This window comes from Rissa tridactyla, chromosome 5 (genome assembly GCF_028500815.1).
Source record: "Rissa tridactyla isolate bRisTri1 chromosome 5, bRisTri1.patW.cur.20221130, whole genome shotgun sequence".
NCBI lineage: Eukaryota > Metazoa > Chordata > Aves > Charadriiformes > Laridae > Rissa > Rissa tridactyla.
In genome coordinates this window covers 16,457,464-16,483,131 of record NC_071470.1, presented here as the reverse complement: position 1 = coordinate 16,483,131, position 25,668 = coordinate 16,457,464, and the positions used below count along the sequence as shown (strand labels likewise).

Here is a 25,668-nt window from a genome sequence, read left to right as displayed (position 1 = left end):
TTTCTTAGTCGTTACATTTTTGTCATTATTTATTAGTTATTATATATTATCAACAATATGACTTTTTAGCGTAGAAGTTGTAATGATTATTGTTTATAATCTTCTTTTCTGGTGGAATACATCAACTTTGGCATTAAATTTTTGGTAAAAGTTTTAAGTTTTTCCAAGTAGTGGTTTGGGGTTTTTTTGACAGGTCAGTTTTAAACTATAGCTATTTATATAATCAAAGTAATTTATGAAGATGTCTATATGCATTATGTTGTGTGAAGGAATAGACCATGTTGTACCTCCTTTTCATGTGTGAACAAATATTTTGGGAGGAAGAGTAACTTGCCAGTATGCAAGCAAAAAAGAGCATAGAAGGTACTTATCAGAATGGAGTATGTGGTTATTGCAGTTGCTTCATGATCTTTCTCTCTAATATCTGAGGTAAATTGCTTACTGGAGGCAATCTTGCTAGAACAGTATTTATCAATTTAAGTACCTAATCCTTCTTTTGTCACAGTGTTACTGCTTGAGCACTAAGACATATAAACTAAGACATAAAATCAGGCTTTTATGGTATCTTCCTCTTTCTGAAATTGGAAAAGCACAAACAAAACTCCTCACATGCAAACCAAATATATATTGGAGGTCATTTCATGTGTCAGTTAATATCTGAAATGTGTTTCAAATTGCTATTGCATGCTTACAGTAAAATTTAAAAGGATGGGAGAGGCATTGATGGAAATAACTGCACTAATTAGAAAATTCTAATTAAAATTATTTTGCTTAAGAGGCTTTTTTTTTAAATTCGGGTTATAGTACTTATCTGTATAACCTTAAATATACACCAGAATAGGCCTTGCTGTATCTGAAACTTCAAGTTAAAATGTCTAACTTTCTTATTACATTGACTAGAACTAGACCTATTCACTTGCATTTGACTGAATTCATAGGATTATTGAAGTACAAAAATGAAATGCAGAAAGTGATTGGAAAATTTCACATACCTTGGTGGTATCTTTGAGATTTTTTTAAAGCTGTGTATTTGCCCAAATTACCCATGATTCCATTGAAGACTGTTGATGTTTGCAGACACATTTCCATTTGTACAAGTCTTATTACATTACCTTATACAACTTTTTGTTACTTTCACTATTTTGTGCACACTTAAATACTTCTGATACTCATTGTAGAGAACATTTGCTTAATTTAAAAATTCTGCTTCTGTATTCATAGAACTTCAAAACAAATACGCAAAACGTTTTTATATGTAAGCACATGAAAGGAATCTCTACTATACAAAGTAAAATTTTTCTTTATTTTAGGGATGCAATGTCTTTCTTATTATGGTCTCGAGTTGGAACTTTACTTGCTGTTGGAACAACAAAGGGAAACTTACTTATATATAACCGGCAGACTTCTCGCAAGATTCCTGTTCTTGGTATGCATTGGTTCGAAACTAAGCTTGCACATGTGAAAGTGGAATTCTGCTAATATACTTAAATTCCTTTTAGTTCTGTGTATGAACATTGAAGTCAAAAACATGCTTATACTCAACTTGCACCTTCTGTTTTGTTGTACTTACCAGAGTAAGCTAAAAATATATGTACACGTACCTGATACTGCCTCGTGGGAAACTTGCGTTACCTTTCTTGCTTTACAGTTCACAAAGGATTTGTGTGGTTGTTCTTGTTTCTAAATTACTTTTTCGTACTGGCTTAGAGTACCTCTGGGCAGAAAGATTTAGGATATAGCAGAGTCCCCAGAAATTTGATGCAAAGACATGGAAGAACAGGGGTTGTGCAAGTTCCTTTAAGGTCAGAAGACTTCCATCTGGGAGTAGTAGATTTAGAAAAAAAAAAATTACTCTTGAATTTGTAACTGCTCTGATAAATTGTTCCACATTCTGACAGTCTGTCTTTGAGTGGCCAAATAGAGCATATTTCCATCCCAGATTTTTTTTGTGGTTCTGTTCGTTTGTGTTATATAGGTTTCTTTCTTTTTCAGGTAAGCACACTAAGCGGATTACTTGTGGTTGTTGGAGTACTGAAAACCTTCTGGCTCTAGGCGGCGAAGACAAAATGATTACTATAAGCAATCAGGAAGGGGATACTATAAGACAGGTAGTATTTATAACCCCCATTTGATTTTAAGGCGTACATGAATACCCCTGGTTCCCAAGTGACCAGGAGCTTATGCCTTTTCAGTCCTACTGCTTTCAAGGACAAGGGGTCTTTGGGAAAACTCATGTAGGATGAGGGCACATCTAACCATCTGAGCCTCTCTGTTACGCAATGGGATGTATGATATTAGAGTCTCTGCAATTCTGCTGTGGTCCTGCCTAAACATGCTTCTCTCTCATCCTTGATCCTGATCTGTAACTGTTACAAGAGGATCCTATGAGTGCAGTCTTATGTTGACTTCCCCAGTAGCAGCACAGGACCGCTCTCGCATGACTTTATAAGATCTTCATGATACACTTTTAGTGTTGGTTTTGCTTTAGGTTGGTTAAACAAAGATCTTGCCTCTGATGCGCAAAAATTACTGCTAGGCTGGACCTCCGTTGCATTCTTGAGAAGATGATTCCAGTGCTTCCTCCAAGTACACTCAGACTGTCTAATCAAGCATTCTGTTTGTTTACACACATCACAGTCCTTCCAAGAAATGACAGTTGCTGCATAATATGCAAAATAATATAATTCACTTTTTTAACAATGAACAGTTTTTTACTCATGATTTTCAAAGAACAAGTCTTTCATAGTTCATTTCATATGCTTCCATCTGTATGTTTGAGGATCACCATTGGAGAAGAATACCCTAGTAAATCTATTAGGGTTTGTCTGTGCTTTAAACTAGCTGGCTTAGGTAGTAGAAGCAATGTAGCTGAGACAGCAGACACCTAAGCAAGGCTTATTTAAATTATATGCCTTATTCTTGCTTTTCCTTCTTTGAATTTGCATTGGAGTGACCTTGTTTGTACTGCTTCAGTTAGTACTGTCTGTATAATCAAGTTTGCTGATGACACAAAGCTGGGGGGGTTGGCTGACACACCGGAAGGCTGTGCCGCCATACAGAGACCTGGATAGGCTGGAGAGTTGGGCAAAGAGGAACCTTATGAAATTCAATAAGGGCAAGTGTAGGGTGCTGCACCTGGGGAGGAATAACCCCCCGCACCAGTACAGGTTGGGGGCTGACCTGCTGGAGAGCAGCTCAGCTGAAAGAGACCTGGGAGTCCTGGTGGACAACAGGATGACCATGAGCCAGCAATGGGCCCTCGTGGCCAAAAAGGCCAATGGCATCCTGGGGTGCATCAAGAAGAGTGTGGCCAGCAGGTCGAGGGAGGTCATCCTCCCCCTCTACTCTGCCTTGGTGAGGCCGCACCTGGAGTACTGTGTCCAGTTCTGGGCTCCCCGGTTCAAGAAGGACAGGGAACTGCTGGAGAGGGTGCAGCAGAGGGCTACCAAGGTGATTAGGGGACTGGAACACCTCTCTGATGAAGAAAGGCTGAGGGAATTGGGTCTCTTCAGTCTGGAAAAAAGACAGCTGAGGGGGGATCTTATCAACACTTAGAAATACTTAAAGGGTGGGTGTCAGGAGGATGGGGCCAGGCTCTTTTCAGTGGTGCCCGGGGGCAGGACAAGAGGTAATGGGCACAAACTTGAGCATAGGAAGTTCCACCTAAACATGAGGAGGAACTTCTTTACTTTGAGGGTGGCAGAGCCCTGGCACAGGCTGCCCAGAGAGGTGGTGGAATCTCCATCTCTGGAGACATTCAAAACCTGCCTGGACGCGTTCCTGTGCAACCTGCTCTGGGTGACCCTGCTCTGGCAGGAGGGTTGGACTAGATGATTTCCAGAGGTCCCTTCCAACCCTATGATTCTATGATAATATCATCTTGCAAGTCTTCTTCCTCATCTGGATCTGTCATCCTCGATTTGGATTTGTGTTTCTAATTGTTTTCTAGATATTTTTTCCAGTATATTCTGTGATAACATGTCATTATGATCCAAACTGTTTTCTCCAACTTTTTCCTTAGTTTTGGTACTAAACGCAATAACAACTCTCTCTGTCTGTCTGTCTGTCTGTCTATCTATCTATCTATCTATCCTTAACACTAAAATATACAGGGCAGGAATAATGCAATTATTTATCATCAATATTTGCTACATTAACTGTTGATTTCTCAATCCGAACTTCTTTTTTCAGACCTCAGTGAGCTCAGATCCCAGTGATATGCAGTTCTCAGTTATGAAGACTGATGAAAGAATATCAACCAGGGAAAGCACAGTAAGAAGTCAATACAAAATATTGCAAAAAGCATTAAGCTGATGTTTTAGGGTTTCTGATGGCAACCCTGGGGGGGGCAGGGTGGTCCAGGAAGCCATTTTTCCCTCCTAGACTTAACATTGGGTGTTCAAGATTATTTCTTTCGTTTCCAAAATTTCCTTTAAAGTAAAGCCATACCCCTTTGTTCATTAATGATGTGTTCATGAAAAGTGCAGTGGTTAGCGATACGACAGATAACAGAGCAGTTTTGCAGTGGTAGTCAAAATAATAGATGGAGATGTGTGTAGGGACTTAAAAAAATACATACAATATAAATATAGAACAGTATAGGCAATGTGGCAGATGGAAACGGAGCACTTATACAACATAGTTAAATTCTCACAGTCAGGTTTAATCTGTGGAGTATAGGTGTCAAGAAAGAATTTTTCCCCATGTTTACATTGTCAAGGACCTGTAGGAGTTTTTTGCCTCTCTGCACGGAGCGTAATGTTTTCTGCTTCCTAGGGAAATCTAATTAACATATTTTGAAAAGGCAGGGACTGAGGACTTCAGCCATGATTTCTGCTGCTGCTTCCTGGGGTATGCGATAGCCTAGGCTTTGCAGGTTTTTTATTACAGCTCTCAAGTTTGCTGTAAAAATCTTAGGGAACACTCTGTAATTGTGCAGTTCTGAGTGTTTGTGCTTGGATGGTCTGTCAGCAGCTCTAAACCACATAGCATTTATTGTCTAGGTGTCTGTTGTGGAGGGGCTCGGCTTGATAACGATCACTTCCAGGCTGTTAGTTATGACATCAGAGGAAAAAAACCAACCCTGCAAATTGGATCAAAATAAGTAATCAAAATAAGTTCTAGAGTTAACATCTTGCACTGCAACATAAAATAATTCCTGTAATTTCTTAGAATAGTTTAAGAAATAGTATTTCTTAAATACTTCATCATGAAGCTTCAATGGAATTATAAGCAAACTGTTTTAAAAGGCAGAAAACATTGGGGGTAAATTTAGGTATTATAGATCAAAATTTGAGTTTATAATTCTGGATCAATGGATTTTTAGGTCAACATATGCCTTTTTTTTTCCTCAGTTTGAAAATACCAGCTTTGTATTTAATTCTTCCAGCTCTTATTTTAGGAATAAACCATTGTCTGCTTTTCAGACAAGGAGAGCTGGAACAGAAGGTACTGTAAAATCAATTTGTAAATAGTCCTTCAGAGTACATTTGTCAAAGAATATGGTGAAACAAGCTGCTCCTCCTTGCTTTTTGTAAAATGAGTGTTTTACTTTTGCTTGACAATAACACACATTCTAGTAACAAAAATAGTCTTCTAAAAAAACCCCCAAAGTTCAGCCTGTTTTCCACTATGAAGTCCAACATCTTTATGGGATTAATCAAATAAAATACACTCACCTAGGCTGATATCGAACTGTAAATATTGCATGTTTATTATACACTGAACAGGCTGTTTCTTTTGGAATTATCTTTCTGTCTGAAATCTCAACAAGTTACTTGAGATAGCAGCATTGTGTGTTAGTCTTCCCTTCAGCCTCCTGGATAAAAATTCTGTGGATCAAAAAAGACATAGTTTGAGTGAGAGTAGTCGAACAGGATAACTCCATGTTACCTGCTGCCTTTTCCTCTGAGGAAATGGAACTGACTTAATGCTGCTTTAGGGAAAAGTCTTGAATTTAAGGTATGTGTTCTGCTGGGCTTCCATTTAGATCCGTGAACCTCTGGCTCACAAGGGGAATATCCTGAAAATCTCTTCCACTGTTGATAAAGATTCAGAATTCAGATCCATGGAATTCTTAAGTATTTTCGAAAATCCTAAATCTCATCTTTTAGTGAAGAGGTAGGGCCTTACTTTAAAGTGGTGCCATTCTTATCGAGTTAATTTTCCTTTTCATTCATTGGCAGGTAAGTGTAGTGGTTGGCAAGAAGACTCTCTTTCTTTTTAATTTGAATGATCCTGATAACCCGATTGATCTGAAATTTCAGCAGCCTTACGGCAGTATTGTAACCTACAGATGGTGAGCAGAATTTCTTAATGAACCATTCTAGTATTAACAAGCTGAAGATTTTACCGGTAGTTCTGATAAATGCTGGAAATGAAATCATATATCCCTTGCTTACACTGGATTTTTCTTGGATGTATTGTAGAGTTTTTAATAATTCTTTTCCAAACACAAAGAAGCCTACGTTTTGTAATTGCTTTACTTGACAATTCAATGGCTGTAAAAAAGCAGTATTCTCAAATATAATCGCTGCTGGTATGCCCGGCTTTAGAACACTTAATACTGTTGCTGTCCTGACAGTCGATTAAACTGAGGGTTTTATAGGTTGTTTTTTGTTTGGCTGAGTAACTGATGAAAGAGCTAGGGGTGGAGATGTATCCTTCAGCTAGTTGGTTTACAAAGTTGTGCAAAGTTCTGGTAGCCTCCCTGCTACGTAATCCAATTGGTAATGTTCCTTTGAGGCAATCCCAATCTAGAAGTTTCAACTCTGTACCCAAAAAATAGCTGTACTGTTTGTATATCTTTGAATCATGACACCTTTTCTTTAAATGTCCTTTCCGTCAATGTGGAATTGACATTTATACCCATACGCTACAACTGTGTAAGAAAATCCATAACATGTCCAACAAGACATACTTGGGCTGTTTTCCTTGCAATTATTTTTTTGCAACTAAGCTGATGAGATATCGTTTGAGTTCATCCTTACGCGCTGTAACTCTTTCTGCCTGAACCTCGTTACTTCTGGTTGACACTATGAAAAGTAAACAAACTATCTGTTCACAAATACAGGTTATAGCTTTGGTAATTCCACTGTGTTTGCTGTAGTATGCCTTAAGTACTGCCATTATTATTTTTAGCATAGCTTTGATGGGACCATGTCAGCCAGAAACTTGAAATGGAAGTTTCCATCTTCTGTCATACTTATGCCAATGAAGATATCAGAGGTCTTTCACCTGGCATCACTGCCATATATTCAGCTTGCTGAAAGTGGTATTATAGAATGCAGAAGAGAGAATATACACAACTTATGAGTAAACTCTGGGCACAAACATGTTTTTATCTTTTAAGAATCTTTGATTGTTCAAACATGTTTTTATCTTTTAAGAATCTTTGATTGTTTTTCCCTTAATCTATTTGATACTATATTGTTCTACATTATTTGTAAATTCCCATTATTTGATTATTTTTCCAATTAAAGGGTGACATTGACAGTTACTCCAGTCGTCTGAAAGAAATGCGTTTTGCATATTGCATAAATAGATCTCTTCTCTTAATTTTGCTTTTTTTGTAACAGGTATGGTGATGGCTACATTATGATTGGTTTCTCACGAGGGTGTTTTGTGGTCATTTCTACACACATTCGTGAGATAGGTCAAGAAATCTTTCAAGCGCATAATCATAAGGATAATCTAAGCAGCATTGCTATATCACAGTCATTAAACAAAGCTGCATCATGTGGAGACAATTGGTAAGTGGTAATTTTATACGTAGAGAATGGAATTCATCTCGCATAACTTTAGCTGTTAGGCATTAAAGCTAGGCTCCCTGAGAAGTCAACGCAAAGAAGGTGAGATGAATTGCTGTGTGGAACTGCCTCTCTGCCTAAAGTTAGGAGGAGCTAATTTTGACCAAAATGTCTGCAATTTTAATTAACTTTATTGTAAATAATTGTAAACAAGCAAATAATTAAACTCTAGTATAGTTTATTCCTTTTGATTCTTTCTTTTTCTGCTATGTTACTTGGCTACAAAAATGACCAAATTTCTTTACTGTGATTTATTGATTGGACATAACCATCTGCTTAGCGATAGGAGAACAGTTCATTTAAAGCTGTACTGAGTGTGCTGATATCCTAATATCCTCTTCCCTGGTGTTTGTTCTTACCTGCAATCTAGACAAAAGTATAAATGTGTAAGCAATTAAGGAAAAAAATATTTAGAGAGACTGGACTTTTTCCAAAGTGTGTTGTGCATACAATAGAGTATCTCCTTTAGCTCCTCATCTTCTACTCCCTGATTCTGTAATGTTTGAATTCTCCAGCGAAAAAGGAGCTGAGTGATGGTAGGAGACTGTTCTGTGTGTCCTCAGTTCTATGACCTTCACAGGCTGCTTGTTTATGACACTTGCACATCAAGAGTGGTATAACTGAGCAAAACACGGTGCAACTTGAAGCACTTCAGCTATTGTACAATAAGTATTATCTCTTTAAGGGGTTCATTAGCATATATTGAGTAACATGACAGCATAAGTAAACTCTCACTCCGTCCCTTTTTATGTGAAGCAGGATTGAAAGCTATTTTTTTGCATCTGTGTTTCAAGCAGTGTTTGTCCACCGGGAATGTGTTTTTAACCTAATCTGTGTTGTAACAGTGGGAATAACATTGCAAGTTTCCTAGCCCTGAGTTCTTTCAAATTGGATGAATTGTGCCTTTTCCTCAAATTTTAGTTCTCTGAGCAAATCTTTTTGTACAGTCATAGTGATAAATTGTTTAGAGTGATGGATAACAATGAGCATGTGTTGCTTTTCAGGAAATGGAAAGCATTTTGGATTTGCGCTCTGTTTTTTGCTCCACTAGGCTGTCTTGGTTGGCTTGGGTTGGGTTTCTTACAGTTTATGATGACTGAGATTTATATTAGTGAGAATGACTGTTTATTTTGTTTTAGCATTAAAATCCATGATCTGTCAGACCTGAGAGAAATGTATGCCATAATAAATTTGGATGATGAAAACAGAGGTACGTTAACAGTCTCCATGAGGATAGAAATTTTTACAAAATAAGTAAAACAGAATTTTGATGGTGACTTTACATGACTGAAAGTATTGGTGTTGGAAAACCTGTGTAAATATAAAATTTATCATAAACTCCTCCTTTCCAAACTTGTGTTTATAAGGTGACCCATAGCAAAATGGCAACATATTTTATTTTTTCCGTTCAGAGAAGAACGGCTCTCAGAATATTTGGTATTTTGGTTTTTTTGAATCTGTAATACAGTATATTCAGATTACTAAAATAATATACTGAACTGGTTTCTTCTTCTTTCCATGTTTTTTTTTTGGTGGGTGAGGGGTTTTTGTGCTTTTCAGCATCTCTTGTGCTAACAGACGATACCTAATCTGTTCTCATCCTGATATACAGGATTTGTGCCTGTGGCTTCCAGAACATTGTTACAAGACTGTGTTCTTGGATAATGAGTTACCACCATTATCTCCTCTTGCAGTGTCTGTAAATACTTCAGTTATTTTCAAGTCTTCACTCTTAGGAAGATGCTAAATTAGTAAATTACGGGTTTGGTTTGAGTGATTCCAGTTAATCTCGGAATTATATTAATTGTTTCTTGGTTTTAGTAGTTAAAAAAAGGAATGATTTTTTTAAAAAAAAAACTTGTGAATGTTTTAGGTGTAGATCAGCTGGCTTGGACAGATGATGGACAGTTGTTGGCAGTATCTACACGAAGAGGTTCCCTCCATGTCTTCTTGACGAAGCTTCCAGTCCTTGGAGATGCTTGCAGTACTCGGATTGCATACCTCACTTCGCTTCTTGAAGTTACGATAGCAAATCACGTGGAGAGAGTATGATAACCTCTTCCTTTTAAACTTCATTAGATATAAGTAAAGTAAGTATTAATAGTGGAGGAAAATTGTTTTATTTTGTTTTGTTTTCTTACAGGAGCTACCAGTCACAGTCTCTGTTGAAGTAGAGCCCAGTTTTGTTGCTATTGGTGTTTATCATTTGGCTGTAGGAATGAACAATCGGGCTTGGTTTTATGCACTTGGAGAGAATAGTAAGCATAAATTTAGTTCTCTTAAAACTACTGCATCATTGTGCCTTGTTTTATGAATTCAGTATTGTGTTTAGCAGTTCTGGATGTTTCCCATTGTACAATAATAACCTGAATTACCATATGGTCCTGTTAAGACCAGATAATAATCTTCACAAACTGAAGCAGTTATGACTACGCATAGTAAATAATAGAAATAAAACTTCAGGTTCAAGGTATTGGTAATGAAACGTAGAATGTTTCTTTTTTGGTTTTTTTCAGATCATGTTGTTAACCAATGAAGGACTTTTAGGGTTTAGAGATGTTATTTGACCGTGTCTTTAAATACTAATTTTGGCAAAGTACCTTGGGACTATATGAGGGTTTAAATTCTAAGTTTGGTAGATGTTCATGTTCTTTGCATGGGGTAAGGTAAAATTGGTTATGCTACGTCCAAATTTTAGACAGTGGACTTAAAGGTTTCCTGTCTCTCTAAGCATCATCTTTTTTGACTAATAATAAATTAATCAAAACTGTGAAAACACAAGAGTTTCTCTTGTACTTTCTAACCAGTTTTCTGACTGCTAAGAAAGTCTCTTAAGCATGACTTGTCCCCTCTCTGCTTAGTTATGAGTTTTTCACATCTGATTAGTCAACTGCAAATTTAGATGGTGATGAGTGAAGGCCTACACAAAATCAAAATATTTTTACCTTTTCTTTTCTGTTTGAATCCTTTAGATGTTAAAAAGCTTAAAGATGTGGAGTACCTGGGGACAGTAGCAAGTATGCACCTTAATTCCGATTATGCCGCTGCTCTCTTTGAGGGTAAAGTCCAGTTGCATATGGTAAGAGCTCTGGCAATTTGGAGTGCTGAACTAATGAGTTGATCTAAGCTGAACAAGTTAATATAACTAGTGATCTCTAGTTAACAGAGGTAAAAATTAGAAATTCTTTAGAAATTTTTTGCTGCCTAATTAAAATATAAAGCTGAGTTCCTGTAAACTTTAGAAATACAGCCTAGTCTACAACAGATGAAGTAAAAGTGTTTCCTGAGTGAGCTGTTTAACAAGTTTTATTTTAAAAGTCTCTGTGGGAACATGACAGAAACAGGTACTGGGCTTTTAAAAGATGCATGTGCAGTTTGTTTTCATTCATTTCCTCACAGTTTGATACAGGCAAAACTGTGATACGTGATTGTTAACAATGAAGTTTTTCAGTTCATTCTCTTCTTTATTATTTAGATAGAAAGTGGAGGTTTGGATGCTCAGGAAGAACGAGAAACTCGACTCTTCCCAGCAGATGATGATAAATACCGAATTTTGTGCCATGCTTTAACTAGTGACTTCCTCATATATGGTACAGATGTGAGTATTACTTCTGTTTTTAAGGATCTTTTTAGATGAAATATTTTTTTATCTTAATTATTTGGATTATTACTCATGTTTTTAGCAAAAAAATTGTGCTTCTGAGAAGTTTAGAGTGGATTATTTTCTATGCAAGAACTTTGAGCAAATACAGCCAAAATTGCATTCAATTACCTTTACTGTTGCATTTGTATGAGATGCGTTGGCAGGAAGATTAAGTTTTGCTTTTACTAGCATTTGTTGCAAAACACTGATTTTAATAGCAGAATTTAATTCTGTCACAGTAGTGAGAGGGTTGACCATCAAACTGTCTTCCAGATATAAGAAAAAAATATAACACTTGCCTTGCAAATTTGTTAATTTAGGTGGTGATGTGATTGATGTGGACAAAAAGGTAATGAGGTAAACAAGTATGATAGCATAAAGTCTTGACTTACTATTGGAAGCCTTTACCCAAAGAGAATTTTTCTTAGGTGTTTCAACAAAGATAGGAATTAGGAGGGCACTGAAGAAGGATCTGAATATGCGTATGGATTTTTCCGGAGATTTTCCTATGCCTGAGGGGTAGCTTCTTTGCTTTTAGTATTTTCTGGCACTGGGAATACAGGACACATTTGGCATTGTAGTATTGTGCTCTTTATGGCACAGACTGAAGTATTCCAGAGGAAAGGCAGAATCACTATTTCTGGTGTTATCACTGGCTTAATAACTTCAGTGGTTTTGCAGCAGTTGAGTACTCAGTACCTAAACTGGTACTGATAAATTTGAAGTACTAAATTTGCAACTGACCAATTTGATGTGTCCGAATTTTACAATTGAATTCAAAAGCCGCCTTTTACTTTCAGTGTTCTTTGTGCAACACTGATCAAAAGGTAGTGTTAATCATAAAACAGTTTGATTGGGTTTTCCTCCCAAATTAGGTATATCTGTTCTTAAGAATTGGTGGTTCTTCCTTGGAGGCAGCTTTGAACGTTTAGCTTCGCTCAGCAGCAATGCAGGCATTTCCCCTGTTTAGAGAACTGCACAGTAAATGCAGCTTGTCTCCACAAAGCAGAGTGAGATAAACAACAAAAACAATAGAAACCCCCTCAAAACTCCAGCTTCTTTCCTCACCCTCCAGAAAGCCTCAAGTTTTCCTATCCTGTCCAAAACCAAAACCATCTGTGAATGAAGAAGGAAGCCAAAAAAACAGCTGGAAGTATTTTTCTTTAAACAGTCTTTATGCTCAGCACCCTAAAATGGGAGAAACTACAACCAATTTAATTATCTACTTGCCATTTACTGATGTCATTATTAGCCGTTTCTGTTATTTCTCATTAGACTGGAGTTATTCATTATTTCTACATTGAAGACTGGCAATATGTGAATGAATATCGGCATCCTGTCAGTGTGAGAAAAATTTTTCCAGATCCCAATGGAACCAGATTGGCTTTCATAGATGACAAAAGTGATGGCTTTGTCTATTGTCCAGTAAGTTTGTGTGGGATACACATACAATTATATTTACAAGCAGGCTCCTCAACTGTATAGTATTTTTAATAAAGAACGAAGGTTTTGTCACTCCAAGGTGTATGCTGGTAGAAGTTGCCAAGAAGGCTTGAAGATAACTTAATGGTAATGTAAGGAAATAAAATCTGTCATACTAGATCAGGACAATTTCATTATGCTAAATTCCTGATCAGTCATTTTCAGAAATGTGTGTGTTTGTGTATTCAAATACAGATATTTTTAGCCCGTTAACAAGCACTGACAGTTTTTCACTGCCTGTCCCCATACCTTTTTTCTATGAAAAGTAAATAACATTCATCTAATGTGCTTTTTCACCATTTACTTCCCTTATGAATTAAATTATTATGTTATTCAGAGTCACTGCTTATAAGAAAACTTTTTCTTAATACAATTTTCATATTTCTGCACTACTTCTATTCTTTTTTTGTTTTTAATCATAATTGGTATTAATATTTAGTCTATCCCCTTAGCCACTTGCTAGTAATCTTACTTTTGCATTATTTGTAGGTAAATGATAGATTATATGAGATTCCAAATTTCTCACCAACTATTAAAGGAATCTTGTGGGAAAACTGGCCAATGGATAAAGGCGTTTTTGTTGCTTTTGATGATGATAAAGTGTACACTTATGTTTTTCATAAGGACGCCATTCAAGGTACTGTAAACGATTTTTAAAACTTATTCACTATTTTAGTTAATAACATAAAACATATTCTGAGTCTGTTTGTCTTAATTATGTTCATAACTGCATATAAAAATAAATAGTACTCCAGAAGTTTTTAAGTGTAACTGATGAATAGAAAACTAGTTGCTTTGTAAGCCTCTGTAACGCTTCAACAAGGCATTTTGATCATAACTCCCTAAGTTTCTTGCTATTATAATCTTTTGCCTGAAATTTACACATTGTGCTGCAATTGTATTTTGAAATGCTCATGAGAAAATCTTAGGATCAGGGTGACAAAACTTGTATTCACTTAACCCTGTTAACCAAATTTGTAATAATAGCAATTTCTATATTTGTGACAGAGAAGCATTAGGGAATTTACCTACAAATATTTGGAGAATTACCTTAATAGTTTAGAAGATTTAAGTTATGTATGTTTACTTTACTGAAAAATACGCGCCGTACAGTCAACGGTGCCTACTGGAATTAGAGACCTTGAATTAATGCCCTGCAAATCTACATTATTTCATCTGTCACTGCTTGCTACACTTTTTACCATGTAGGGTTTTTTTAAATTATGTCTTCTTTTCTTCCTAATCTTTGAATCTAGGATCCAAGATTATTTTGGCAGGTGGCACAGAGGTCCCCTTTTCCTATAAACCTTTGTTGTTGTATAATGGAGAATTAACTTGTCAGACTCAGAGTGGGAAAACAAACAATATCTATCTAAGCACTCACAGTTTCCTTGGCAATTTGAAAGACCTTGGACCTAATGAGCTGACACAAATGCTTACTCAGACTTTAATGTTGAAAAGGTACATCTGTGTTTTAATTATATTGTGTAAATTGTTTTCTTCTTTCTCAATACAGCATATCCTGGTGATTTGAAAATGTCATGCTGAATATTGATAAATTAGATTGATCCAGGAGTCCATGTAGCTGTGTATGCAGACCAAGCGAAATAAGTGACCCAGTGGTGCTTTATTTGTTTTCCACTGTCAAGTAAAAGCTAAACTAATTTTTTTCAAGAGTGATTCAGGGTTCTATGACAGTGGCTCCCTTCCAAAACTGGCTAAAGGTGCCTCTTGCATACTCCTCTCCTGCTGTAATGGAGAATGCAAAATCAGTATAATGGAAAGAATGCCAGAGTAGGGAAAGGAGATGGTTTCCTGAAAAAGTGTGGTAGAAACAGGAGAAACAGAACAGAACCCTAAGTTATGCATTCGTATTTCTCCTTTCTTCCTGACACATCTTTCTCTCCATGGCTTAGAAGTAAATGCATTTTGTGTTTTCCCTACCATAGTATTAGTAAAAAAGTGTTGAGAGGGAATTTTAGGTATGAGTAATACTAGTTTTAAATGTGTTTTACCTTCTGTAGGTTTTCTGAAGCATGGGAGGTGTGCAGGCTTCTGAATGACCAGTCTAGTTGGAATGAGCTGGCCAAAGCTTGCTTACATCATATGGAGGTGGATTTTGCAATACGTGTTTATAGGACATTTGGTAATGCTGGGATGGTGATGTCACTAGAGCAAATAAAGGTAAAATGTAAAATCCCTTTTAGAGAGGAAATATGGTGATTTAATTCTTCTTTAAGAATTGCCAAATTCTTATCTTTGTGGGGATTTTTTTTTTTTTAAAATAGAAGGTGAATTATTTTCAAGAGAGTTAATAGTTATAGAGGAGAAAGTGTCCAAACCACTTAAGTCTTGGTTGGTTTTCTCCTGAAGTGGTTGCAGTCTCTACTGGAATGCACAACTTTGCTTGAGAGCAGCAGAATATACTCATGTCTCGGGCATCTGGAGGCTATTTTTCCTTTTTATTTTTGAGAAAATGTTTAATGCCCTGTTATTATTAAAAAAAAAAAAAAAAAAAACAAACATCCAAATTGCAATTATACATCTGAAAGTGGGCGCGAAATAGTGCCTTAAAAATATACTTCTGCAAATTGCTGATTTTAGACAGTGTTAGCCCTAGTGGCTTTGAGCTCCAATAAGAAAGTGAGGGCTTTTTCTGGTTTGTAGAATCCAATATACATGGTTGTAAAATGTCAGGATATTTTGTTTCACTGTGCTTACTAGATTATGTTACTTAAAACAATATTTTTTTTCTTGTGGACTACATTTGCATCTATTACATCTTTTTACAGGGAATAGAAGACCACAACCTTTTAGCAGGACATCTTGCCATGTTTACCAGTGATTTTAATCTGGCTCAGGATTTATATCTGGCGTCCTCCTGTCCTATTGCTGCACTTGAGGTAGTCATTTAAGATGTGTAAATTTTTTTTCTGTTGTTTTCATCTCCACCTTAGTGTTGGAATATCTTACCTTCTGATAATTCTGCCCTTTTATGGTTATGTTCTTGCTATTGTGTGGCCGACAGACACTCTTTTAGGATGAATGTCTCTCTCTCAAATTGTCTGAATCTTTCTAGAACACTAGCTCTATGTTTATATTTAGAATAATAAAAGTCCATGTTAGAATTCAGAATTTGATAGTTGCATCAGAAAATGTTACTATTCTTTGTTAATAGATGCGAAAAGATTTGCAACACTGGGACAGTGCACTTCAGCTGGCTAAGCGCTTGGCCCCAGACCAAATCCCTTTCATATCGAAGGAATACGCAATGCAGCTTGAATTCACGTAAGTTCTTCTGTAAAGTTGCAGTATAAGAATAAACCAATACTCATGCTAACTGGAAGAACACAGAATTGAGCTAATTCAGCTGACTGCATCGCTGAGAGAGGATTCTGTGAGGTCTTCAGCTATAGTATGAAGAGTAGTTTTGTAAAGAATACTTCATGCTAGAGACATATGTTAGCAAATAATAGTTACTTTTGATTAATTTCAGGGTATCTGGGTTCTTTGCAACTGGTAGGTCCACTATATAATAATATTATCTACTAAATAAATACTTTGTTGCAGGCAAGTGCTTGGAAAATAGAGAAAGTTCGTGCCATTTATCGCTTCTTGCATCAGACGAGGACCTTGCCTTTTGTCTGTCTTTAAATACCCAGTAGGCTTCATTTTCATTACACATTTTAGGTAGAGTCGTCTTAAATTTCAAGGCTGCCAGTCCCTGGAAGAGAGAAGGTTTTAACCGTTAGCCATGATTTTAAAGTCTATTTTATAGCTAATTCTTCCCAGATGAAACCTGGTCTGCTTAATGTCTAAACCAAGAGGGAAAACTCTTATCTATTAATAGCGTTTTTAGAGAACTCCTCTCCCCTGGCAGTGCCCCAGCACTGAGAGAGGACACTTGCTGGTCACAGAAAGGAGGGAACAGAGGCAGCTGAAGCACTGCAACCATCTGTAACTTGAGTTCTGAATGTACTTAGGGAGAAAAAATTGCCTTCGTTTTTATGTTGCAAAAATTCTAAATAATTTTAGAAGGTTAGTTTCATTTATCTTCCAGAAAAATGTGGAAGTAGAGATGAAATTATTGAGGTGTATTGTACAGACAGATTCGTTGCCTGTCTTTCAACGGAGGTTGATTGGTCTCAGTATAACAAAACTGAGAGATGGACTGCCTCTTTGACTAACAGCTTGATAAAGTGCACGGGAAGTGCTGTGACATACTGTGTACCTGTCCATCTTTTGCATACTTCACATCCTTTTATGGAGTCATTATGCCTAAAGCAAGACAGATACGTGCATAATCTGTGTGGTAGGAAGGTAACCATCTCTTCCCATTACAAATATTCTTCCATATAACTTCCATTTTTCTTTTAGGGGTGATTATGTTAACGCTCTGGCACATTATGAGAAGGGAATCACTGGAAACAATAAGGTAATTCCTTTTTAGTAATGATACTGTTTGTACTATCATATTGCACGTTAAAGTTGTCATGTTTCAGACTCATTTGAATTCAGATTTTTTTATTCATTGCTTTTGGGATAGTAGTCTTTGCACTTCTCTTATTTTTAATATACAGAATGATGCTTTCTCTAGGTATAAAGCAGAATAGCCGTATATTAACATGGCATAACTAGACTTAGATTTTTATGATTTGAGCAGTTTCATAATAGACATGCAAATGTCAGAGAAAATACTGCTAGGATTTTTGTTGTTATAACAAAAGACTTAATTATTCCTTCTGTTCTTCTTTACTGAATTGTTATCTGTATAAAGGCAGGCAAGGATTGTGTTAGAAAATAAATATTCAGTAGATATTCCCTTATTCTGGCATTATTTCCTGTAATATTTGCAAAATGTCTATTGTGAAGCAGCTTAAATGATAATAGGGGAACATAACAGGGGAAATAGCAGTGCTTTCTCAATTCAAGCCATTTGACTTGATGAAACATCAGTGGCCTTACCACCTTTAAAAAAAAACCACAAACAAACAAAAAAAAACACCAAAGGAATTATCCTGCTTCTGTTCTCTTTTTCTCTACTGTTGGTTTTGGAGGAAAGAGGAGAGTAGAATTGAGCTGTCTGTAAAACAGATTCTTCTCATGTATGCTTGGTCTGGACAAATCTTGTAAGTGAAATGTAAAAATTAAAGGCAACTCTAAGAAAGAAACTGTAAGTGACAGCTGCAGCCAGGCAAGAATTTTGAGACAAAAATTGATTTAACTAAGTCCATGTAATGTTTTGTTAATTTGTTTCAATGGTTGGTTACTGTGACTTTTCTGACCTGGTATTTCTGATGTATAACCTATGGTTACTGCTTTTCATTTGATTGCCAGTACCAGGAACATGATGAAGCTTGCCTTGCTGGAGTGGCTCAAATGTCCATTCGAATGGGAGATATCCGTCGAGGGGTAAACCAGGCCATTAAACATTCCAGTAGGTTATTAAAAAGAGACTGTGGAGCTATTCTGGAGAGTATGAAGGTATTCAAAAGCATTAAAAGCTAAACCCGAATATGTGAATTCCTTAAGCTATTTATTTGCAATCTTAATTTAGAAATAATATTTTAATGATTTTCAATATCGTAGCAATTTTCAGAAGCTGCTCAGCTGTATGAAAAAGGACAATATTATGACAAGGCAGCATCAGTATACATCCGGTGTAAAAACTGGTAAGTACAGGTTTCAGGGAAGTGTCGTATTTCAGAGGACTTGCTGTGGTGCTCTTTGGAAATGAACGATTCTCTGAATACCACAAATGTCTCATTAATTATGTTTCATTGATTTCATTGTTCCCTCCCCCAAGGTTAAACAAGAACAGAGTTCTCTCAGAAGCTTTTGTTGCTTTAAAGATAGTCTTATCGTAAAAGGGAGATAGTCCTTATTTTTTCTTTTTTTTTTTGTATTATGTTTGAAGTTACCTGCAGTTTTGAGTCCTTTGTGTGGGCGTACACGTGCACATGCATGCACTGAATTTAGTAATTTTATTTGTGTAGTTACTGTTTAGTTCATTAATTTTCTTCAGTTATAAAATACATAGCTGAGACTGAATATTCAGGCAGTTGGAAATGAATCTAAGTCACTGGTTCAAATGGAGTCTGTATCATGAGTAGTCAAAATTGCTGGCATTATGTTCAATACATTTTTCATTTTTTTAAGGAAATCTTATTATTGTCAAGTTTCCAGTGAAAAAGTACAGTTTACTGAGACTTAAGGGCTTAATTCTTGCCTAATCACATTTTATGGACTTCTGATATTAAGAACTGATTGGAGCAGAAAGACCCCTCCGCTTTCATACAAGTGCTCTAAAAATTTCATTGGAATATTATGTTCATTACAAAGGAAAATTTGATTCCACCATAGAAGTGCCAGTGGCATGAGAACGGACAAAAGAACACTTTAAGTAGGGTAGCTTGCATATAATGATAGCCTTGATTTGGAAAGTGGGAGGTACAAGCCTTGTTCACTGTAGCAGGAGGAAGTTCAGTTTGGAGAGTGCTCTATCTTTTAAGCAGAGAGGTGAGATTTAAGGTCAGCCTCTCATATCCCTTGTCTTCTAAGGCCCACTGCTGAGTTTGCTGGCTTTTACTGTGTGCAACTCCTGAAGCGAGATTTATGGGAGGACTGACATATTTCTGTGTTCCTCCACACTCTGCTGTTATGGATGTTGTCGCTCAGAGAATCTGATTCTAATGGCCTGGAATCCTCTGTACAACCTATGGCCTTAAGCACGCCATCATGGGAGTTATCACAACTGCACCTCTTCTGGTGGTCTTTTGTACTTTTTTGCACATTCTCTCAGGTTACGGTTTTAATACTGTGCTGCTTCTGTAGATTAATTAGAGAATTGTTGGTCTAGCACTTCTTACGCTTGTACATCTCAAAGGAGATACTGTACTTCTTTAAGCAGCACTTCTTAAGTGCAGCTTTTTGAAAATATTAAAGTGCCTTCAAAGCTTATACATTATGTTCAGTTACTTCTTTTTTAGCCTCCTTTTCAGTGTTGATATAAATATGCCTGTTTTACTGGAGAAAATTTGAAGCCAGATACATTGGTTAAATAACTATTGTCTTGTCTTTCCAGGGCAAAGGTTGGTGAACTTCTTGCTTACGTTTCCTCTCCAAAAATTCACCTACAATATGCAAAAGCCAAGGAAGCAGATGGCAGGTGCATTTGAATGCTTGTATTTTTTTATAAATCATGGTATTATTATTGTTGTTGTTATTATTATTATGCATTAATTTTTTTGTAAAATAAGTTAGAGAGACTTTAAATTTTGCATCAAATAGCCTTGTGAAAATGGGTTCTGAAATACATAAACTTAAGGTGTTGTGTAAAGATTTTAAATGTAATCCAAGGACCTTCCACTGGTGTCAGAGATGTGTTTCTAATTTTTCCTGTCTAAGCATTAATATCTTTTTAACAAAAATCATTGAAAGTTTAAAGTACTGCACCCAATGCAATATTGCACTTAGCAGAGCATTGAAGTTCAGTTGTTTTCTAACGACTCCTTAGCTTTTTAAAGGTCATTCAAAGGGAGAGTAATCATGAAAGAAATATTTTCATTCTAGAACCAAATTACTGTTACATCTTAATGGCTGCACTTGCAAAATATTGAATAACGTGAAATTATTGGCTGAAATTAAAGCCCAAAATTTATATTTAATCACAGAATGTAGTTTCTATTAGTCCTTACCTGTAAGTAAACGTGCTTCAGAATAATGATACTTTCTAATATGAAACAGCACCAAAGCTAAATATTTGCACTGATGAGAACAGAAAAGTACTCTTTGTGTCAATTGCATCATGTAGGAATGTGTCTTCACATCATATTATAAAGAGTTATTTAAAAGTTAGAAAAACTGACATAGAACCATTATTTTGCAGGTACAAGGAAGCTGTGGTAGCTTATGAGCATGCAAAGCAATGGGACTGTGTTATCCGACTATATTTGGATCACCTTAATAATCCTGAAAAGGCTGTTAATATTGTGAGAGAAACACAGTCTCTTGATGGAGCAAAGATGGTGGCCAGGTAACAATCACATTTTGCAGATTAAAAATAAGGGTGAAAGAGGCCATACCTGTTGGAAATTGGTAAAGCTTGCTAACGTATCAGAGACTGGTTATTGGTACTTGGCCAGTGACAATATATTTCAGTTTATTGGTTTGAATTCTTTAAAATTTGGACAGCTGAGCAGGTACTGATTTTTTTTTTTTAAACTTTCTGATTAAAGTTATGTTAATCTGAAATAATAAGTTTAAACAATGATAAAAGTTGCCATGCTTTATTATTTACACCAAGTTAATTTTAGCAACCTATTTAAAATAATTGAGATATAAAATAAATTAGAAATCATATTTGTATACAACAAAATATAATATGTCCCTAAAACATTTAGTGTATTCATTATGCTAATTAGTACTAAGGTATTAATTTGTTCATTCTGATTAGATTCTTTCTGCAGCTTGGTGACTATGGTTCTGCCATCCAGTTTCTGGTCATGTCTAAGTGCAATAATGAAGCTTTCACATTAGCTCAACAACACAACAAGATGGAGATTTATGCTGATATCATCAGTGAGTATTCCAGGTTAATAGTTTGCTTGCAATACATTTTGCTGTTCTTTTAATTGCTTTAGACCAATTTGAAATTATAAGACAAGGAGTGTGAAGTTCTGTTTCCCAGCCTTCTCCATTTCCAGTCACCACGGACAGATTTGGCAACCTGTGTCTAATTCAGGCCTACAAACTAGGCTTGGCGTTCAGCTTAAGTATCTCCCATGGTCTTCAGTCTAGGTTGTTTTCAAATCTTACCTGTGCTAGAGCTTTTTCTGTTTATCCATAGAGATAAAGCATTTGTCTAGACTATTTTCTTGTGTTGAGGAATCTGTTTCTTGTGTTGAGGAACAACCTTGATATATGTAATAGTGCTTTTCCAAAACTGAGAATTTGACTGGTACAGTTCTTGGGGTTTATCCCCTTTTTTCCTTTTTTCATGGTTCCAGCTCTTTTCTTACATGTGTATGTCACTTGTCTTTCCTTTTTTCCCTTTAAGGCCCTTCGTGACCTCCTCTTGTCTCAGTGAAAGACAAAAAGGAGGTCTTACTGAGAAGCTGAGTTTTACCTCAGACCATCAAGTCAGTCAGTGGCCAGCTTGTCAATTTGCAATAAATTTTATATGTTTCACCTGTGTCAGGCACCATTCTTTGTGTAAACAGTTCCACAAAGGTGTCTACCAAATTATGTCATATTTTTAATTAATCTCTTCCTTTAAAAAATATATTCTTGTTATGAAGGTTATAAAAACTTGGCAACAGCTAGCTTGGTGATACACTGGTGCGGCTGCTTGGCAAGGTGGCCACAATACCCAGTAGTTTTACTATTCTTTATGCTTTCTTCCTTCTCTCCTACCCAAAATAGGATGTCTCAAATTGCAATTTAAGTGGGTGGAAAAAGGGTTTAAAACTAACTTTGGAGTAGTGGCTGTCTTTATTTTAGATGTGTACAGTAAAATGGAGTCTTGGTTAGAAGACTAAGTGGTATTCCCTGCTACCACATGGTTACATTGGTCCTGGTAGTCTTGCTCTGTGTGATACAGATATACTGGCACATTCTTAAACTGTGAAAATAATTCAGGTGATAATCTCATAACCATTTGCTCTGTTTTATTGTTGCCAAGACATAATGGGAAAATTCGTTAGTAGGTCATAGTTACATCATTTTATTATGTCTGTTAAAAAAAACAGAAGTCCCATTATGGTGCAAAACCTATGAAAACAATTATTTCACTGCATTATTAACTCCTAATGTCTGACATTTAGTCTGATTAAGTAGGAAAAAAAAAGCATATAAGACATAATCTGAGTCAAGCTGGCTTTTGTTTTCTTTGAATGTCAGTGGAAAAAAACAAAAGTAGAATAGGAATTTGTTCCTTCAGCAGGGCCTTTATCTTACTTAACAAGAATACTCTATTGTCATTGCTATCTATCTGTTGCAGGTTCTGAAAGTACTACCAATGAAGATTATCAGAGCATCGCACTGTATTTTGAAGGAGAAAAGAAGCATTTTCAGGCGGGAAAATTTTTCTTGCTGTGCGGTCAATACGGACGGGTCAGTACTTAAAGACTAAAACAGTGATAGTTAAACGTTCATAGAAACTGTTCAAAATTCAACAATACTTCAAAATCAGGGAGGTTCATAGTAGACTTTAGCTGCTTTAACTGACGACATACTGATATTTTTTAAAAAGTATAAAAACATAAGTAAACTATTTATATTTACAGTTATCTACATTGTATTTTGTGAATTATACACTGCCATGCATGTAACTTTTTCATGGCAGTAGAGGCTCCAGGTGGATCAATGATATGCTATTCTCAATGAATCTCTAAATGTCATGAACATAGAAGCAGAATTTATTTATATTTTATTAGCTTGATCCATGACAACTTGGTTGCTGACTAATTAATTCATTTAATACTACAGCATCCCCTAACTTAAAGCTTTTTTTTAAAAAAGGAAATATGTTAATTGAAGTATGTCAATTGGCACACTTCCTTTTGATCAGTTACAAATCAGTGAATTGACGCTTATTAAATGTTTGACTTTTGCATACTGAACACATACCAGAAAAATAATACTGATTTTGCAAATTAGAGCCATTGTAGGTGGCCGCTCCTTCAACTGGAGTGTAGAGGGGGGAAAGGTCCAATGTCACATTAATCATTAATTTCTTCTCACCGTATTGCTGTGAACATCTTTCACAGTTAGATGAAGGTATACACCAGGATTTGGCAAAGACTCAATGCTTCTTTCTTGCAGGAGTATCTGTAAGAGCAGGTGCTACCTCTGTACTGTATGTGGTTATCCTTATGGCCATAAAGTACAGCCAAGATAAGCATGCAGCGTGCCACTTGTCTGTCAAAATGCAGAGAGAAATAACTTGATAAAAATTAGGAAAATATTAATTTCACATGTCTGAGTTTTAACTTTTCTTTTATGTCATTTTAGGCTTTAAAGCACTTTATGAAAAGTCCAAACACGGAAGATAACTTGGCTATAGAAATGGCAATTGAAACAGTAAGCAACTTTGATTAAACAAAAAATTATTTGTCTTTTCAAGAAGTTTACCTTCAGTGTTGTGACATTTTCCTAGTGTGAGTGTGTTTGGACAGATTGCAAATAGAAAGAAAACTGCCAGTAAAGGTGATATCTAAACATTAAAAAAGTAAAATAAGTTAATACTGACACCAGAGGAAAAAGCATTTTCAGTCTTCAAAGGAGAGTTTGTGAATTCATTCAGATTTTTGTGGTTGTGTGTCAAAGACACTTAAGTTTTTCCATATATGATTTTTCAGTTTTGCTGATTTTTTCCAGTCTGCACACCATGGTTAGAGGTGTCAGTATGCCTCCATTCGCGCTCTTTACCACAGAATCATGGAAGGGTTGAGATTGGAAAGAACTTCTGGAGGTCATCTGATCCAACACCTTTGCTCAGGCAGGGCCACCTAGAGCCGGTTTCCCAAGATCATGTCCAGACAGCTTTTGAATCTCACAACCTCCCTGGGCAGACCTGTGTTAGTGCTTGGTCACCCTCACAGCACAAAAGTGTTTCACGGTGTTCAGATGGAACTTCCTGTGTTTCAGCTGGTGCCCATTGCCTCTCATCCTGTCACTGGGCACCACTAAAGAGAAACTGGCTCCTTCCTCTTGGCGCCCTCCCTTGAAGTACTTTTATAATTAACTTCCCCCCACACCTTCTGTTCTCCAGCCTCAATAGTCCCAGCTCTCTCAGCCTTTCCTCCTGTGAGAGATGCTCCAGGCTCTTCATCAGCTTAGTGGCCCTTTGCTGGACTCTCCAGTATGTCTTTCTCTCCCTTGTACTGAGGAGCCCAGAACTGGACACAGCATTCCAGGTGCGGCCTCTCACTCCCTACTGGAGTAGAGGGGAAGGATCACCTGCCTCAACTTGCTGGCAACACTCCTCCTAATGCAGCCCAGGATACCAATATCCTTCTTTGCCACAAGGGCAGATTGGTAACTCATGCTCAACTTGATGACCCTCGGGTCCTTTTCTGCAAAGCTTCTTTCCAGCTGGGTGTCCCCCAGCGTGTACTGGCACGTGGGGTTGTTCCTCCCATGGTGCAGGATTTTACACTTCCCTTTATTGAACTTCATGACTTTTCTGTCCATCCGTTTCTTCAGTCTGTCGGAGACTCTTCAGATGGCAGCACAGCCCTCTGGTGTGTCAGCCACTCCACCCAGTTTTGTATCATCAGCAATCTTGCTAAGGGTGTGCTCTGCCCCATCATCCAGATCAGATTGGACCCAGTATTGACCCCTGGGGTACACTGCTAGATACTGGCCTTCAACTAGGCTTTGTATTATTAATCACAACCCCCTGGGCCTGGCCATTCGGCCAGTTTTCAGTCCACCTCACTGTCTGCTCATCCAACCTATACTTCATCATCTTCTCTATGAGGATGTTACAGGAGACAAAGTCAAAAGCCTTTCTGAAGTCAAGGCAGACAATAGCCACTGCTCACTGCTCTCAGCTTCCACTATCAGACAGAAGACTAGCTGCAGCATCAGTCCTACTAACACCTTTTGGTTTTTATCATTATTATCTCTAAAAATCTCTTTTCCATCCCTAAAAAAAAAAATTGGGGATGAAGCAACCTTTGTGTAGTTATTTTGCTCATGATCTCCAAAATTTGGTAGTCATCAGGTCTC

General features: G+C 36.7%; 1 protein-coding gene across 1 annotated transcript in view; it reads left to right on the top strand.

Annotated features, from left to right (window-relative positions):
* Positions 1 to 25,668, top strand: part of WDR19 (WD repeat domain 19) — a 47,482-nt gene that overhangs the window by 5,014 nt on the left and 16,800 nt on the right. The window contains 24 exon segments of the mRNA XM_054203600.1: positions 1,311 to 1,426; positions 1,993 to 2,108; positions 4,192 to 4,272; positions 6,186 to 6,298; positions 7,578 to 7,751; positions 8,948 to 9,018; positions 9,682 to 9,854; positions 9,952 to 10,066; positions 10,781 to 10,887; positions 11,284 to 11,406; positions 12,727 to 12,876; positions 13,423 to 13,570; positions 14,190 to 14,394; positions 14,958 to 15,117; positions 15,726 to 15,836; positions 16,112 to 16,221; positions 17,311 to 17,368; positions 18,271 to 18,417; positions 18,523 to 18,605; positions 20,018 to 20,101; positions 20,822 to 20,968; positions 21,389 to 21,513; positions 22,934 to 23,046; positions 23,947 to 24,015. Of these exon segments, the coding sequence (XP_054059575.1) occupies positions 1,311 to 1,426; positions 1,993 to 2,108; positions 4,192 to 4,272; positions 6,186 to 6,298; positions 7,578 to 7,751; positions 8,948 to 9,018; positions 9,682 to 9,854; positions 9,952 to 10,066; positions 10,781 to 10,887; positions 11,284 to 11,406; positions 12,727 to 12,876; positions 13,423 to 13,570; positions 14,190 to 14,394; positions 14,958 to 15,117; positions 15,726 to 15,836; positions 16,112 to 16,221; positions 17,311 to 17,368; positions 18,271 to 18,417; positions 18,523 to 18,605; positions 20,018 to 20,101; positions 20,822 to 20,968; positions 21,389 to 21,513; positions 22,934 to 23,046; positions 23,947 to 24,015 (2,899 nt within the window).